The sequence below is a fragment of the Macadamia integrifolia genome, unplaced genomic scaffold (genome assembly GCF_013358625.1).
Source record: "Macadamia integrifolia cultivar HAES 741 unplaced genomic scaffold, SCU_Mint_v3 scaffold1194, whole genome shotgun sequence".
In the NCBI taxonomy this organism is placed as follows: Eukaryota; Viridiplantae; Streptophyta; class Magnoliopsida; order Proteales; family Proteaceae; genus Macadamia; species Macadamia integrifolia.
Window position 1 is genome coordinate 47,865 of NW_024868116.1, and position 14,349 is coordinate 62,213.

General features: G+C 36.4%; 1 protein-coding gene across 2 annotated transcripts in view; it reads right to left on the reverse strand.

Annotated features, from left to right (window-relative positions):
* The window catches only part of LOC122063106 (zinc finger transcription factor YY1-like), a 28,713-nt gene extending 23,577 nt beyond the window's left edge, over positions 1-5,136 (reverse strand). Inside the window, exons 1-2 of one of the 2 annotated variants that reach the window (XR_006135200.1) lie at positions 4,871-5,136; positions 4,254-4,312 (exon numbers count right to left, since the gene is read on the reverse strand). Coding sequence is in view for 1 of the 2 variants with exons in the window: in XM_042626781.1 (XP_042482715.1) it covers positions 4,254-4,312; positions 4,871-4,956 (145 nt within the window). In the remaining variant the exon portion in view is untranslated. The remainder of the gene's footprint in view (positions 1-4,253; positions 4,313-4,870) is intronic. The other variant, XM_042626781.1, reaches the window with a different exon arrangement.
* Between the last annotated feature and the right edge of the window lie 9,213 nt (positions 5,137-14,349).

Sequence of the window (14,349 nt, forward strand, 5' to 3'; positions counted from 1 at the left end):
TTTATTTCTACTTTTCTTATTAACCATCCCCTCCCCCCCCCCCACACACACACACACACACAACTCACTCACTCACTCACTCACTCAGAAAATTAACGAATCTGAATTTTCTAAAATCGAAATAACATATTTCTTCTAAAACAAATGCAAATCAGTTTCATTATTAATCAATAAAAAGTATCTCCTAGAACTCATTATGGATCAGCCATAACCTGGTGTAAGTTACTCTAGTTGTGTCTTGTTTTCACAATTTTGATCTCATGGGAAAGTTGATCAACCAAGCTTTCTATCAGATTATAAAAATTATGGCAGTGCAGCATTTCTGACAAAAGAATGCCCATTTTCTTTATACTTTGTTATATATTGAAAGCTCTGTTTGTATGAAGCATGAGATTCACTCCTCAGTCCAAAATCCAACCCAATTTCGTTGCTGCACCAATTCCTGAAGATGTAAAAGAATTCAACATCAAGTTTCAGTCAGAACTGATACCCATTCCTAGACATTTTTGTCACTCACCCTTAAATAGTACACCACCCTGTACCAAGAAACTACTGATGATATTTTACCAACTCTCTTCACACATTATCAAATTTTTGCACTTTTTTCAATTATTCTCAGATGCAAAGATCAGGAACTTTAGTTTGACAACCCCAAACCTTTTTCTTTTTTCTTCTCAGTTGAATGAACTTCTCCAACTCATCACAACTCAGGATTCACTTTATTTTAAGAAAATATTACTTTTTTAATCCCCCTGACAAACACATATTCTTTGCATGTATGCTTCAACTGGAGTATATTTATCTTTCCAGAATAATAATGATTTAAAAGAAAAGAATACATTGGAGGAGCTAAGATTCCGGGTACAACATCTAGATTGCCGACAGAGGAAGTTTTGCAGACATTATAGTTGAGGTAGACTCCACTACCATAATAGCATGAGCATCATCCAATGTTCATTGTTCGGAGGGGGGGGGGAATATAGATTGCTGACCAGTGGGCTAAAAGCAGATGTATCAGCATGTGGTTACAGAATTTGAAAACATGGAATAAAAAGAACTTGCTTGCTTAAGTTGTCCACTAAGAACTTGGCAGATATAGGCCTCAGTGTCAATAAGGCGCTCGGTGAAGCTAAGAGTAGGGCCTATCAGATGTAGTTAAGTGTGTCAATTCTAAACTTGAACTGAAACTGACCGTTTAAACCGAATTGGACCGAAAATCAGTTCACTTTCGGTTTTGAGTAATGAAGTATCGGCTTAGTTTAGTTTTTAACTGTTGGTTTCAAACTGACAAAAACTTAATATTCATTAAGCCAACAAGGAGACTGAATAAACTGATAACAACTGGTTTGTTCCTGGTAAAAGAATTAAAATCTTTCATCCCAAATTTCAGAATCCAGAGTAACTCAGAGAAGGAGAGACGAAGAGAGTCTCTGCTGCTCTGTGCTCCCCATCCTCAGTCCTTCACCCCTCCCCTTTCCCTGTTATCGCTTCTCCAGCCAAGCCCCCTCCATCACTTTGCCAATAAAGGTCTCTCACCATTAACTCAGAAAATTAACGAATCTGAATTTTCTAAAATCGAAATAACATATTTCTTCTAAAACAAATGCAAATCAGTTTCATTATTAATCAATAAAAAGTATCTCCTAGAACTCATTATGGATCAGCCATAACCTGGTGTAAGTTACTCTAGTTGTGTCTTGTTTTCACAATTTTGATCTCATGGGAAAGTTGATCAACCAAGCTTTCTATCAGATTATAAAAATTATGGCAGTGCAGCATTTCTGACCTGTTCTCTGCTATTTTATTCACAAAGTTAACAAATAAATTCAAACCCCCAAAATCACTCCTCTTTCCTTTATTTATCCATAGACCTATCTCCCCCTTCTCTCTCTGCTAATTTGTTTTGTGTGCTTTGGTTCTTTCCCCTATCTTTTTCTCCATCCCTATAGCTCCATCCATCTCTCCATCTCTTTATAAACATGAGTGGTGGTTTCGGGGGTTTCAATCCAACAGCTCTACCTAGGTGGGTTAAGCCAAGGAAAACTGAAAACTTCCCCATCTTCAAGGGCCGCCATATATCACAAGAGCATGCAGAAGCAGCAGTTGAGGCCATAATTTTTAAGGTGGTAAGGCGACGGAGCCGTTTGAGGGTCTTTCAGAGTGCCTTAGCGATAAAATGGGCATAAAGCGTCGCCTTATACACTAAAACGTTTCTATGTAATTTTTTTATAAAACCAATCTATTTGGCTCAAATCCTAGTTGAATCCTATTACTCATATGTTAAATAAATATTAAATGTTCATACTCATACCAATGTAAGATATTCATCAAGAAAACAAATCAATAAAGTGAATAAACTAAGTTCATCTTCATCAATCATCAATCATCAATCATTAATCATTAATTATCATAACATATTAACATATAATATAAATACATAATTATGAAACAAAATTATAAATACAATGAAAAGAAGACATAAAAAATACAAGTATTTATTATACTTACCTCTATGATGCCAAAATGAGAGCCTAAGTCCTAAGGTAATCCACTATATTTCTACTCCCGTCAAAGAAGAATGAAGCTCACCGCTGCCGGAGCAAAATGGTGGCCTGGATCAATGGTTCTTCCTTGTTCCTTGATTCCTTCTCAAAGCCCTTTCTTAAAACCCTTGACAAAATCCAAACCCTGTTTGTGAATCGTGTTTTTGTTTTGTTTGTTTTGGTTATTTTTGATGGAGTAAAGTTGATCCCATACATCTCAAGTGTTAACAAAACCATACACCTACCAATAAAAAATCTATATTTGGAATCTTCATCAAGTAATTTTAAAATGTGTTTAAAAAAAAAAAAAAAAAACCCATAAGGCGCCACTTCACATAAGGCGGAGAACTGCCTTACCATCTCTAGACCGCATCAGCGCCTTAAAAACTATGGTTGAGGCCCACGCAGGTGTTGAAGAAAGAGTTCAAGATCTATTGATGGAACCCCCAACATCCCCACAACCAGCCCTACCTTCTTCGATCCTACTTGGTTAATCTCACCACTTGTGGAACCATGGTTTTCGATGCACTACAAAAGATAAAGTTGGAGGACTCCTCCAGCTTCTACAGGAGGTCTTGCAAGGAAGGCATTTGCGGCTCATGCACCATCAACATAGACGGCAGCAACATGGTGACGTGCCTCAATTCCGTCGAAACTAACACCACCAAGCCCTCCACCATGATTCCCTTCCTCACATGTTCGTTATCCAAGACTTTGTCATTGAGCTCACCAACTTCTATCAGTAATACAAGCCAAGGTTCTAAATCTAGGGTTTCGACCCTATTTCGATCGAAACTTGGGAAATTTCAAAGAAACCAATAACTTTTTCCTGGCATGGTGGAAATGGATTTTCTTCTTCTTCTGCTTCTTCTTCTTCTTTTCTGGTTTTTTGTGTACGGCCTATTTTTGACATTTCCAACATAATCCATGAATTAGCTTCATTTAAAATAAAAACACCCAAAATGTTACTTTTGGTGTTGACCCAAGTTTAAGTTTGCTAGTGTAAGCTGAGAGGGCAGAGTCTGCAACCTCCTTTCCCTATCACATAATGAATTTCAGGAACATTATCACTATATAGCCAACCTACCAACCATAGGAAGGCAATGAAGAAATAATAACAAAATAAGCATAGGGTGGAAGACATAGAAGACAGCTTTATGTAGTCCTTTACTGAAGCCATACTAGGATATGTGAAGGGTGGAAAACCTACTTAAACAATAGCTATATGCAGACCTTTTCCAGAGAGAGAAAACTTTACTTGAATTGATTGAATGAAATTTTACAGAAAAATTAGTTCAATTCTAATGAACCTACACAAAGGGCCGTTTGATAACGTTTCTGCCGTTCTTGAAACAAAAACGGCAGAAACATAAATTTTTTTTTCTAAAAACAGAAACAAAATTGAAGGTGTTTGATAGTCATGTTTCTGGAAGTCGATGGTAACCAGCGAAAAGAATGGCCACGAGTCGTTTTCAGAAATGACTACTTTTCTCCTGGGTCGTTTTTTGAACCATAAATAGGTAGAAATTTTAATTTCTATTTCTGAAAACAAGTGAAATGAAACAGTTTTATCAAACGCCTTTTGTTCCGTTTCTGCCGTTATAGAAATGACAGAAACGCATTTCTTGAAACGTTATCAAACGGGCCCAAAGCTTAATGCATGTGAAAACCAAATAACTCTCACAAATGAATCAAAAGCAGGAGACTTACCAGAAACCCATTTCAAAAGGAAGCACTTCCCACCAGTAGAAACGACATCCTGAGGCACCCTGAAACATAAAACTACGAAGTCAGCAAGATTATACCATCAAAACTTGAATTCAGCAAGATTATACCATGAAAATTTGAACTAAGATGCATAATAAAAATAATGTACGACTAAAAAACAAAAAACAGGAAACAAGCAAACAAGCAAACTGAGAATGAATTTTCTTAATTTTCGACCTAACAATATCCTCAAAATCATGCCATCAAAATGAGAAACAAAAAACTCCAAGAATTATCACAAATGTTCCTAGATACTCCCCCACGGGCACCAATCCTCAAGAAAACCGTAGGCCCCATCCAACCACAATCAATTCAGTAAACAGACAACGAAACCAAGATAGTAATAATGATCTTCTCTACCTTATCACAAAGAATTCCATAGTTTAAACTCGACGACCACGAAAAGAATGAAGAATGATACCAGCAAAGTAAAAAAGCCAATATCTCAATCACGATTAATCATGCAACGCTAAAAGTGAAGGGTGAGGGAAGAAAAAAAAAAAAAGCAATAAAATATAAGAAGAATAGAAGATTACTCGGGAACCAGATGGAAGCGTTACCATTCCTTGTACCATCTGATTGCAGGAGTCTTACACTTCAAAATAGGACGTTTCCCGAAGAGATTGAAATTTGTCTGCAACTCCATTTCACTTCGTCAAGATTTGCAAGGGCAACGAGAAATCGCAAAATGGTGATGAATTTGAGTTAGGGTTAGGATTTTGAGAGGTAAAAAATCAAAGATGGAAACGTTATGGAGAAAGAAATGAGTGAAAAAGATGGAAGACTGGCGAGTGTACAGAGGACAGCGGACAGAAGACGGAGCGGTCGCCTTACAAAGCTTAGTTGTCTTTTACTGTGCTACGGGCCTACGGCCACATGTCGGGAACTGAGTCGCCGCCGTTCGGCTCGGGCTCCCGATCAGCCTCTTGAACCGGTCCACCCGGAGCCATCCCTGGAATTTTATTACCTATCTGAAAATTGATAGTTAAACCGGTAACGACCAACGATGCATCACAAGAAGTCAGGAACAACTTCGAATCGGGAGTTCGGGTCTTCCATTGACTTCGGCTGCGTTTGGAATGTTTTTGTTCTAGAAACGGCGTTTTGTATCAAAAAATAAAAATTTCAGTTCAGTGTTAAAATATCATTTTTTTTTCTTATGAAACTAGAACGATGGAACTACTTTTTGTCATTCCGCTAATTCTCGTTTCTACTATTTTTTTAATTCACTTTTTGTTTCAGAAAAAACGAAACACACCATAAATGCACCAAACGCTTTATTTAAACAAAAAAAACTCCAGAAATGTGTTTTTCTGAAACATTACCAAAAGCAGCCTTCTACTTTTCGATAAGATTTAAGGATAAGCACGGTTCAAGATATCTGAATCGGCGAGGATTGGCCTTCAACGAGACCTAGAATCGGCAAAATGTCGTCGGATCGGCCTATTTGACTATCTGCTACCAATTTCTTGGACTGTGGGGACTGGGGAGAGAGTCGAGAGACCGAGAGAATGTATAATGGGACGAGAAAATGATGGACGGTCGCATGGCCCTGCACCAGTACCATTGTAATTTCAATTCGGATCCTTCAACATCAACCTTTGTTGGTATTGCCACATCAGCCTTTGTCGAGCTTTTGTTTTGTCATATTCTTTTCTGTTCAAAAATCCTTATCTAATACGTGCTCGTATCCGTATAGGAGAATTCATATTCCATAAACTATCTTAACCGTAACATTAATTGAGGATTGTCCTTCCTCAACCAATTTGATACAAATGCACCTAAGCCAAACTCTTAACTCCACCTCGTTATTCCATATATACAAAAACAAAAGTTCATTGTCTGAACAAAGGTTCTAAAACTTGGAATCGATCAAGGCCGATATCAATTCGGATTGGTCAATCTAGCCCTAGATTGGTGTAAAATCCCAACAAAAGAAAAAAAAAGGTTTTCATGGAAAGGGCTCCTTGATCTATCTGGATCGGTCCAAAATTTTATTAAAATTTTCAAAAGAAAAAAAAATCAAATAATAAGCAAAAATAACACATATTAGACAACAAAATTAATTATTTCGTTATTTATTTATTTGAATTGTTATATTGACCAAAAATACTCAATTACTTAAGTAAAAAGACACTTAAAATGTCTTTGATGTTGTTGTGTTCTCCGATTTTCTCTTCTTCCCCCTTTATGTGTTCGATAATACATTAGTAGTCATAAGATAGCTTCACTCTTTGATGACATTGAGGTTATGGGTTTTAATTTCAGGAAAAAGGGATTGGAGTCGATGGACGATGTGAAGTGCAGGGAGAATGCTCATCACCATGATGTTTGATTAATTTCTAATAATGTTGGTTGTTGATAATGATTTCCATCGTTGGCTTGTTGCTGGCCATCACGTGATACCTTATGTTGTCTTTTCTTTCTTTGAAGTATCCAAGAAAGAAATGTTTATTAGGTTTTTTTGCCTTTGTGCATGTCCTTTTACCCCATGTGAATCTTTGTCATGAGTTGTAGTCTAGTTGGCGATGGTGATGAAGCCACCAAGGACGACGACGCAACTTGAGCGCTACTCAAGACCCAACCCTGCCCTCCCATCCTTGCCTCCACATCTCGCCTAGCCCCACCCCCTCTCCTTCTACCATCCCCCCTTCTTTACCTGCAACTCCTGCTTCCTCTTCAACCGCCATCACCCCTCCCCTTTCTAGTGTACACACCATTATGTCCCTCTACAACCCCTATCTACTGCAGCCCACCCTCTCCATCTGGTTGCATATGTTTCTCGTTCAGCTTGAAGCATGGATACCTTCCTATTTACATTTGAATTTGTGAATGAGGATCTCCCTGACAAGTGCGATTTTATCTCTTATGCCATAGTCGGTGCCTACCTCGAATAGGACCCCGAAAGTAAAGTGGCATCCGAGACATGTACCAAGACCAACGTGGTCATGGCATTTGGGGAGACCACTACCAAGGCCATAATAGAATATGAGAAGATTGTCCATGATACTTCCCATACAATCGGATTTTTTCTGACAATGTGGGTTTTAATGCTGACAAGTGCAAGGTCCTAGTCAACTTTGAGCAACAAAGCCCTAATTTTGCTCATGGTATCCATGAAAACTTCACCAAGCACCTTGAGAAGATGGGTGCAAATGACCAGGGTCACATGTTCGGTCACTAAGGTTATGTTGCCTTTGCTATTGTTTTTCCTGACCTCGGCTGCTCCAAGGGCCTCTGTTGCTACGTCAGTGTTATGGGATGTCGGGCCAAGTTCCAACTCCTACACTTGGTGAGGTCCCAAGATGGGGCCGACAACACTGTTGTGTTAGACAAAGATGGAGATGTTGATGGCAAAGTAATGGACTTGGTCAGTTATGAAGATGAAGTTTGTTTGGACAAGTTCATTGTTGGTTTCTCGAGGTTCTGGTTCTCCTTGGTCTGTTGGTCAGTATGCAAAGACTCTTCTAGTTCTGTTTTGCTTTCGTTTTCAAGTGTGAAGAGTCAAGTGTCATCTCCATTTATCTCTTTTCCGTCATCGACTCTGATATAGATACTCATAATCGAGGCACAAGATTCGATGCAAAACCCCTCACTAGAAAAAGCTTGTCGGCCTTGCACCTCATTGAGAAAGAACCATATTGGGAATTAATGCAATGTCCCTCATTGGTAGTCATACATTAGGCCACATGCAAACTGTGACACTCCCTATCTTCCTACTGATGTGCCAGTTGTTTATCTGGTGTGGCATGGGTTACCAAGGAACTGGTTGTTTGTCTAGCATGCATCATAAAAAAAAATGGGGTTTATTATTTGCATGAAGCTTATGTGCTGCTCCACTCCGTCAAGCCCGTCACTCCAATTTCCATGATGGCTCTATCTTGCGTGAAGGATAATTTAATTGTATCTTTGTGCTCTATTAATTAGGCTTATAGCTCTTTTTCTAGGGTTATTAGCTTTGCCCATTCCCTACCCCGACTGGTCTTCAATGACATGTACAATAGGACCATATTTCATTATTTGGTTTGTGAGCCATGTTGTGTTCAAAACCTTGTGTAACACGTCTTTCTTTTCCCTAGTTTTGGTTATTTTGTATCTTAACCTTATTTTGTTTTCCTTTTTATTTGAAAGAAGTTCTGCTTATCAAAATAAATAAATAAATCTTGAAATGAAGTGTTTTCTTTTTGCCCTAGGAATAATCTTTGTTACCAAGACACTTTAAAGCAGGGTCATGTCTAGTCTAAAATTTCACTTTTATATAACCTTACATGTCAATCATACACTTGCATTATAAATATAGGAACAATAAAAATTTAGATATAATTCCTAGTTGCTGATAATTGGAGTTTCCCTTGAGATTGAAGGAGATAATTCATGTTTGTTCCTGTCAACTGTTGGAAGTGTGGGGAAACTTGAAAGTGGCTATATTTCTGTCTAAGCTAAAGGGCATGTATGGTTTTTCTCTTTCCACTCTTATAGTGAAAATTATCATGTGAAAGTACGTTGCTGCTGGAGTGAGTGGGATCCACATCTATAATGTTATTCTGAACCTTAGAGCCAATAAATAAGCAAAAAGGGTTTTAGCAAAACAACCATTAAGTAGTTCTCGAACCAACATTTTCAAGACATAACATTCATAAAGAAAAAATCTCATACTGTTCAACAAGATTCCTTTCTTTAATATGTAAATTGGGGGATGCATTTTCATTCTATATCAATGAAATCAAATAATCATATGGTGGAAATTAATAATGAAAGAAGACAAAATCATAAAAGGAAAAGTGAATCATTTATCTCAAGAAATTCAGGAAACTATACTAAATATATGAACTCCAACAAAACTGTTGAATTTAATGCCAAAGCAAAACTCAAGAAATTAAAATGGACATCAACCAATAGTTAAACTTCTTAATGAAAATAAAAGAAGCCACCTAAAACAATTTTGTGTTGTTGTCTTGCAGAATTGTTTGACGCCTCGTTCTCCATGACTATGTCGACTATATGATCCACTTTAATATATTAAACAATCGATATCATCTACGCGAGTAACAAGTCACTCATCTTCCGGTATATGGAGGCATCGATGGACTTATGAAATATGGTATTCTCATTGGAATACACCATAAAGTTGATGAGTGCCTTCTTAAATGGTCCAATCCACCCATCACACATAATGGTAACCCTCTTCCTCACCCAATTTGGTCGGAGGGATTTAATGTAGACTTCAAACTCTTTCACCTTAAGCAGTATTTAAATGTGTCGAATATGACCATTGGAGGTACAAATTTTCATCAACAGGGAAACTAACCTCTAAGTTGGCTGCCCGTTTTATAAACAACGTTAATACTAATGTCATTGGATTATCCAATAGGTGTATATGCTTGTCACCTTGCTCACACTGGTGGCGCTTCTTTTGGAAAACCCAAATACATCCAAAATTTAAGATTTTTCTCTTGGCAAGTAATCCATGGAAGACTGCCAACAATGGATGTTTTAGGGAAATGGATCCCAGTGGAGCAGACTTGTGCCCTATGCAACTCTAAATCTGAAACTATTTGGTGCATCTTCCTATTATGCGACTTTACTAAACACATATGAGCAGCGTGCCCATTGGGCCTTAATACTACAGCTCTCAGAGCATCATCCTTTCAGCAAATAATTATATATTTCTTTCACATAATTCATAAACATGATTTGAACCATTTCTTTTATGTGTTTTTCATAATCTATTATTTCTTATTGAACAACATGAATTGGGTTAGTATCAAAAGGAGGTTCCTAATCCACACAAAATCCTTGAGCCTGCCCTGAATTGGGAAGCCTTTACCAAGGACCGGAAACATGAAAAAGGGAGAAACCTAAGTGGGTCGCTTATTCCAATCCCATCAACCCAAATCTATCATAGTCTGAGTCCCACGAAAAACTGCAATATAATGAATCCTATTTTAATTTATGTTGTTATTACAAATCAAATTTCCAAGTTAACAGGTTGGCAGTTGGGATTTCCTATAAAAATGCAAAACAACTTCTAATGACCAATTATCTAATGACAAGAGACACTATTGAAGGAGGCACTAGGGCTCTCCTATTTGGAGAGGAGCAGAGCAGGCACAGAGGATAGGGTGGAATGTGAAGGAGATTTAGACGAATTCAAAAACCATAAAGAGTTTAACTTTTGAACTGGATAATGTTTTTTTGCTTATATCAGTGGCATCTGCTTTTTTGTCCTTGTATAAAAAAACATGCAGAAAGTAAACTGCAAACTAAAACCCAAATCAGAATTGGTTTCGTACTTTGTAGCAATAGCTACAAATAAGATTGAAAATATCCACAATGTAAATATAAATAGAGCCAATGGTTGTAATTATGGTACCTATTAATATGAAATGTTTCATATTTCCTATCAAAAAAATAAATAAAAAATATGTCGAATATGATATATAGATGGGACCTTGAATCTACCCTCCTCTATTGCTACATCCAACGGTACATGAATTTGTGGTCCCTTAGTAGTATGAAATGCCAACCCATTGAAAGCCATAACCTTGCAAAATGCCATACCATACTTTATTAACATCGAGTTCTTATTTTTCCACTTAGTATATTAATCAATCATTGTCTATGTGACTGATGATAGATTGAAATTATTGGGTTAGATAATACGATCTACAATCCCCTCCCTCATCAAGTTGGGCTGCTCCTCAACCCATTCGAATGGTGCCCTCTCCCTAACTAAGTTGACTGCTGCATTGACATGACCCTAATACCTCCTCCACTTATACACTAGGACGACCCTGCTTCATTAATGGAAATGGATCTCCATCTTAACTCATCGGCCTCAAAATTGACTTTGCTATCACTCATGTCATATTCCATCTAGTCGCCTCTTTTATATGTTTGCATGTAAAAGTGTCTACCTTTAAGAGTCAGATGCTCATACTTTGGGAACCTATTAACGGACCCAGCCTGGTAACCATTTGCTCAAGCCTCGTTGTTTATGTTTGGCTATACATGCAACTTTTCTTGCAACCAGATGCTTCTGAAACTACTGCATCACCTGGATTGGAATATAGGAGCATGGAACCACATCATCTGTTCGATGGGCAAGGTGTTGCTTGAATCTGGTAATTCCCCTATAAACTATTTTTCTGCAAAAGTTACACTTTACTTTTTTTTCTACTTATTTTTACTCTAAAAGCCCATCTTAAATTGCTCCGATCTATGTTTGTCATCTATTTTGATCTAATAATATCTAAATAACATGCAAACAAAATAAAGTAGCAGTTTTATATATAAAAATAATTAAAAGATAGAACAAAATGAAAATTAAATTAATAATAATGATTCAAAAAGATGGAACATAATAGAAATTAAATCAATAATAATAAAAATTCAAAAAGAATCAAATTATTGAACAAAATATAGACTACACAAAACTTAAGAACTTTACATTAATCAGCTAAAACTAACCATTGACACCCCATTTATGCGAAATTTTATATTAATCACATGCCTCGAAATTGGTTTCGGATGAGGTATTTCTTATTAAACTTCATAGACTTTCAAATGAGTTTTATTGACAGTAAAACAATAGTAACAATAACGAGAAGATGAAAAATAGTATCATAGATCTGATTGAGAAGATGCAATCTCAAAGCAAGATTTATGATTGAGAAAATGAACTACCAATAGCTCAAAAAATCATACTTTATGTGATAAAAAGAGAGGGAAAACGTTTTAATGTTGAATATGGGAATAAATGTTGTAAATGACAACAAAATTGAGATTCACGTGCCAAATAAGTTTAGATATTTGTTGCTAAGCATTGTATACTCAAATATGCTTGCCATGCATTACCATATTTTATGAAAAAGGGTAAGCCTAGGGCCCATTCCGTTATCACTGAATATACACAAATTTAAGGGAAAAACAAATAAACAAAAATAATTGAAATGTTAAAATTAACTAGGAATTATGGAGATAGCATAAGCAAATAGCCAAGAAGTTGTAGCATAAAAATAACGGACTCCACTCACCACAATGATGCCAAAATTAATGCATATAATGATAATAAATATATGAATATTGGATCTATAAGCTGCATCGTTAGCTAATTATATGCTCCAAAGGCCCAATCCAACATTTATATTTCTAAAAGTTGACGAGATAGAAATGAGAATAAAAAGTAAAAAAAATAAAAAAGGAAGAAAATGAGCGCTGAAGGGAAGACTATTTGACCCAAGGCTTAATTGATTTGAATTAAATGTCTTAAAAAAACATAGTGAAAATCATACATTCTATGAAAGAAATAGTGGGGAAATGTTTCAGTCTTGATTTTGGGATAAAGGTTAAAGATGACTCAAAAAATTGAGATTCCCATGCCAAATCAGTGTAGCACTTTGCTACTAAGTGTTGTATACCGTAAACCCCAACATAATCATCCCAAGTAACTCCAAGTATACTCAAAATTAGTGTAGATTGTTATTGCGAGACTAAGAATAAAGAATGTTGGATTTTTTTAATCATTTTATAAATTAAATGTTCAAAATATTATTCTGTTTTATAAAAGTGTGTGTTGGAGAGATTTGTTTTTTCCTAATCAAGCAACTAAGTGACCAATAAAGCATGTATGAATGGTCAACATACATGTCTTATGGAGGAAACATGCTTTTGGGAACACCTGTTGGAGGTGTCCCTTCTTCACCTATGTAAAAAGAGATAATCCCTACTACAAAAAATGATTTTTCTTTTGTTTTCTTGTCTTCTCCATTATTGTTTGTTTTTGTATTTCTGAACTATTGGGCCTAGCCTTACCCTCCCAAAGGAACCAAAAGGTTGTGTATAATCGGATTATGATAAATGGTTATTTGGTCTTGGAGGTAAACCCACATATCCCCAATTGTACTTTTGTAGGGTGCGTTTCAGACCTTAAGGAGAATATGTATTTATGATATGACTCAACCTGTTTGGTTCATTGGCTTCAACAATTGGTGTCGGACTTCTTCAATAGTTCGTCTTGCACCAGCTAATGAATACATCTCAATCATTTCAGTCTTGTTTCTCAACATCGGGTACTTATTTATAACAAAGAACAAATGGAAAACCCTATGTTTACTACAAAAAATACTTTAGTGGGAATTGCAACAATGAAAGAAGCTCTATTTTTCATAGCAGGAGCTGGTATCACGTTCAACATAGGAGGCTAAAAGCAGAAGAATCTTGATAGGATTCAGACTAATAGAAGAACAGAGAATAATATTTTTCACAGTATCGGATCGGGAGATTCAAAAGCACAATCCATTAACAAGGCCATGTATCAATCGTGGATCGGGATCGTGACCAATACTAATCCAATCCAATCAATACCGATCGATCTGATTCAAGTTTTAAAACCATGGTATAAACTGACTTCACCATCCCACATAAACCTTTTTCCATTCCTCATGAGATAGAGATCAATAAATCAAAACTCTGATGTCATGTCCAACTTGAAACAAATGAAAATTGAAACCACACTCATGATAAAAATTGTGATAAAATCTTCATCATTTTAAATGCGTGGCCTTGCAGCAATACACGGGGTTGTGACTAAGCATATGTTGCATTAGACCATGCAACAATATTTTTCCATAAAGTATTTATTACTCAATTAAATTGTCCAATGACTGAGGACAGACTAATGACATAATGGTTTTCATATCAAAGCCTTTCAGAATCTCATAATAGATGAGATTTTCGTCATAAATACAACAAGATAAAATGCTTATTGGTTTTTGCCGAACCAGGGAATCAACAACCAATTTAGCCAATTAGATAAAACTTTAACAATGAATTTATAGAGTAGGTTACAGAGGGCAATAGGACGGAAGTCAAACGTGAAAGAGGCTCATTCTTTATTGGGAATGAGGCAGAGGAATGTACGGTTGATTCCTTTTATCTAACTAGGGTTAAAGTAGAAGCTATGAAGGGCTTTGATAAGGTCCACTTTGATAATATCCCAAAAAGAAAAAAAGAAACCCATACTGAAGGTATAAAGACC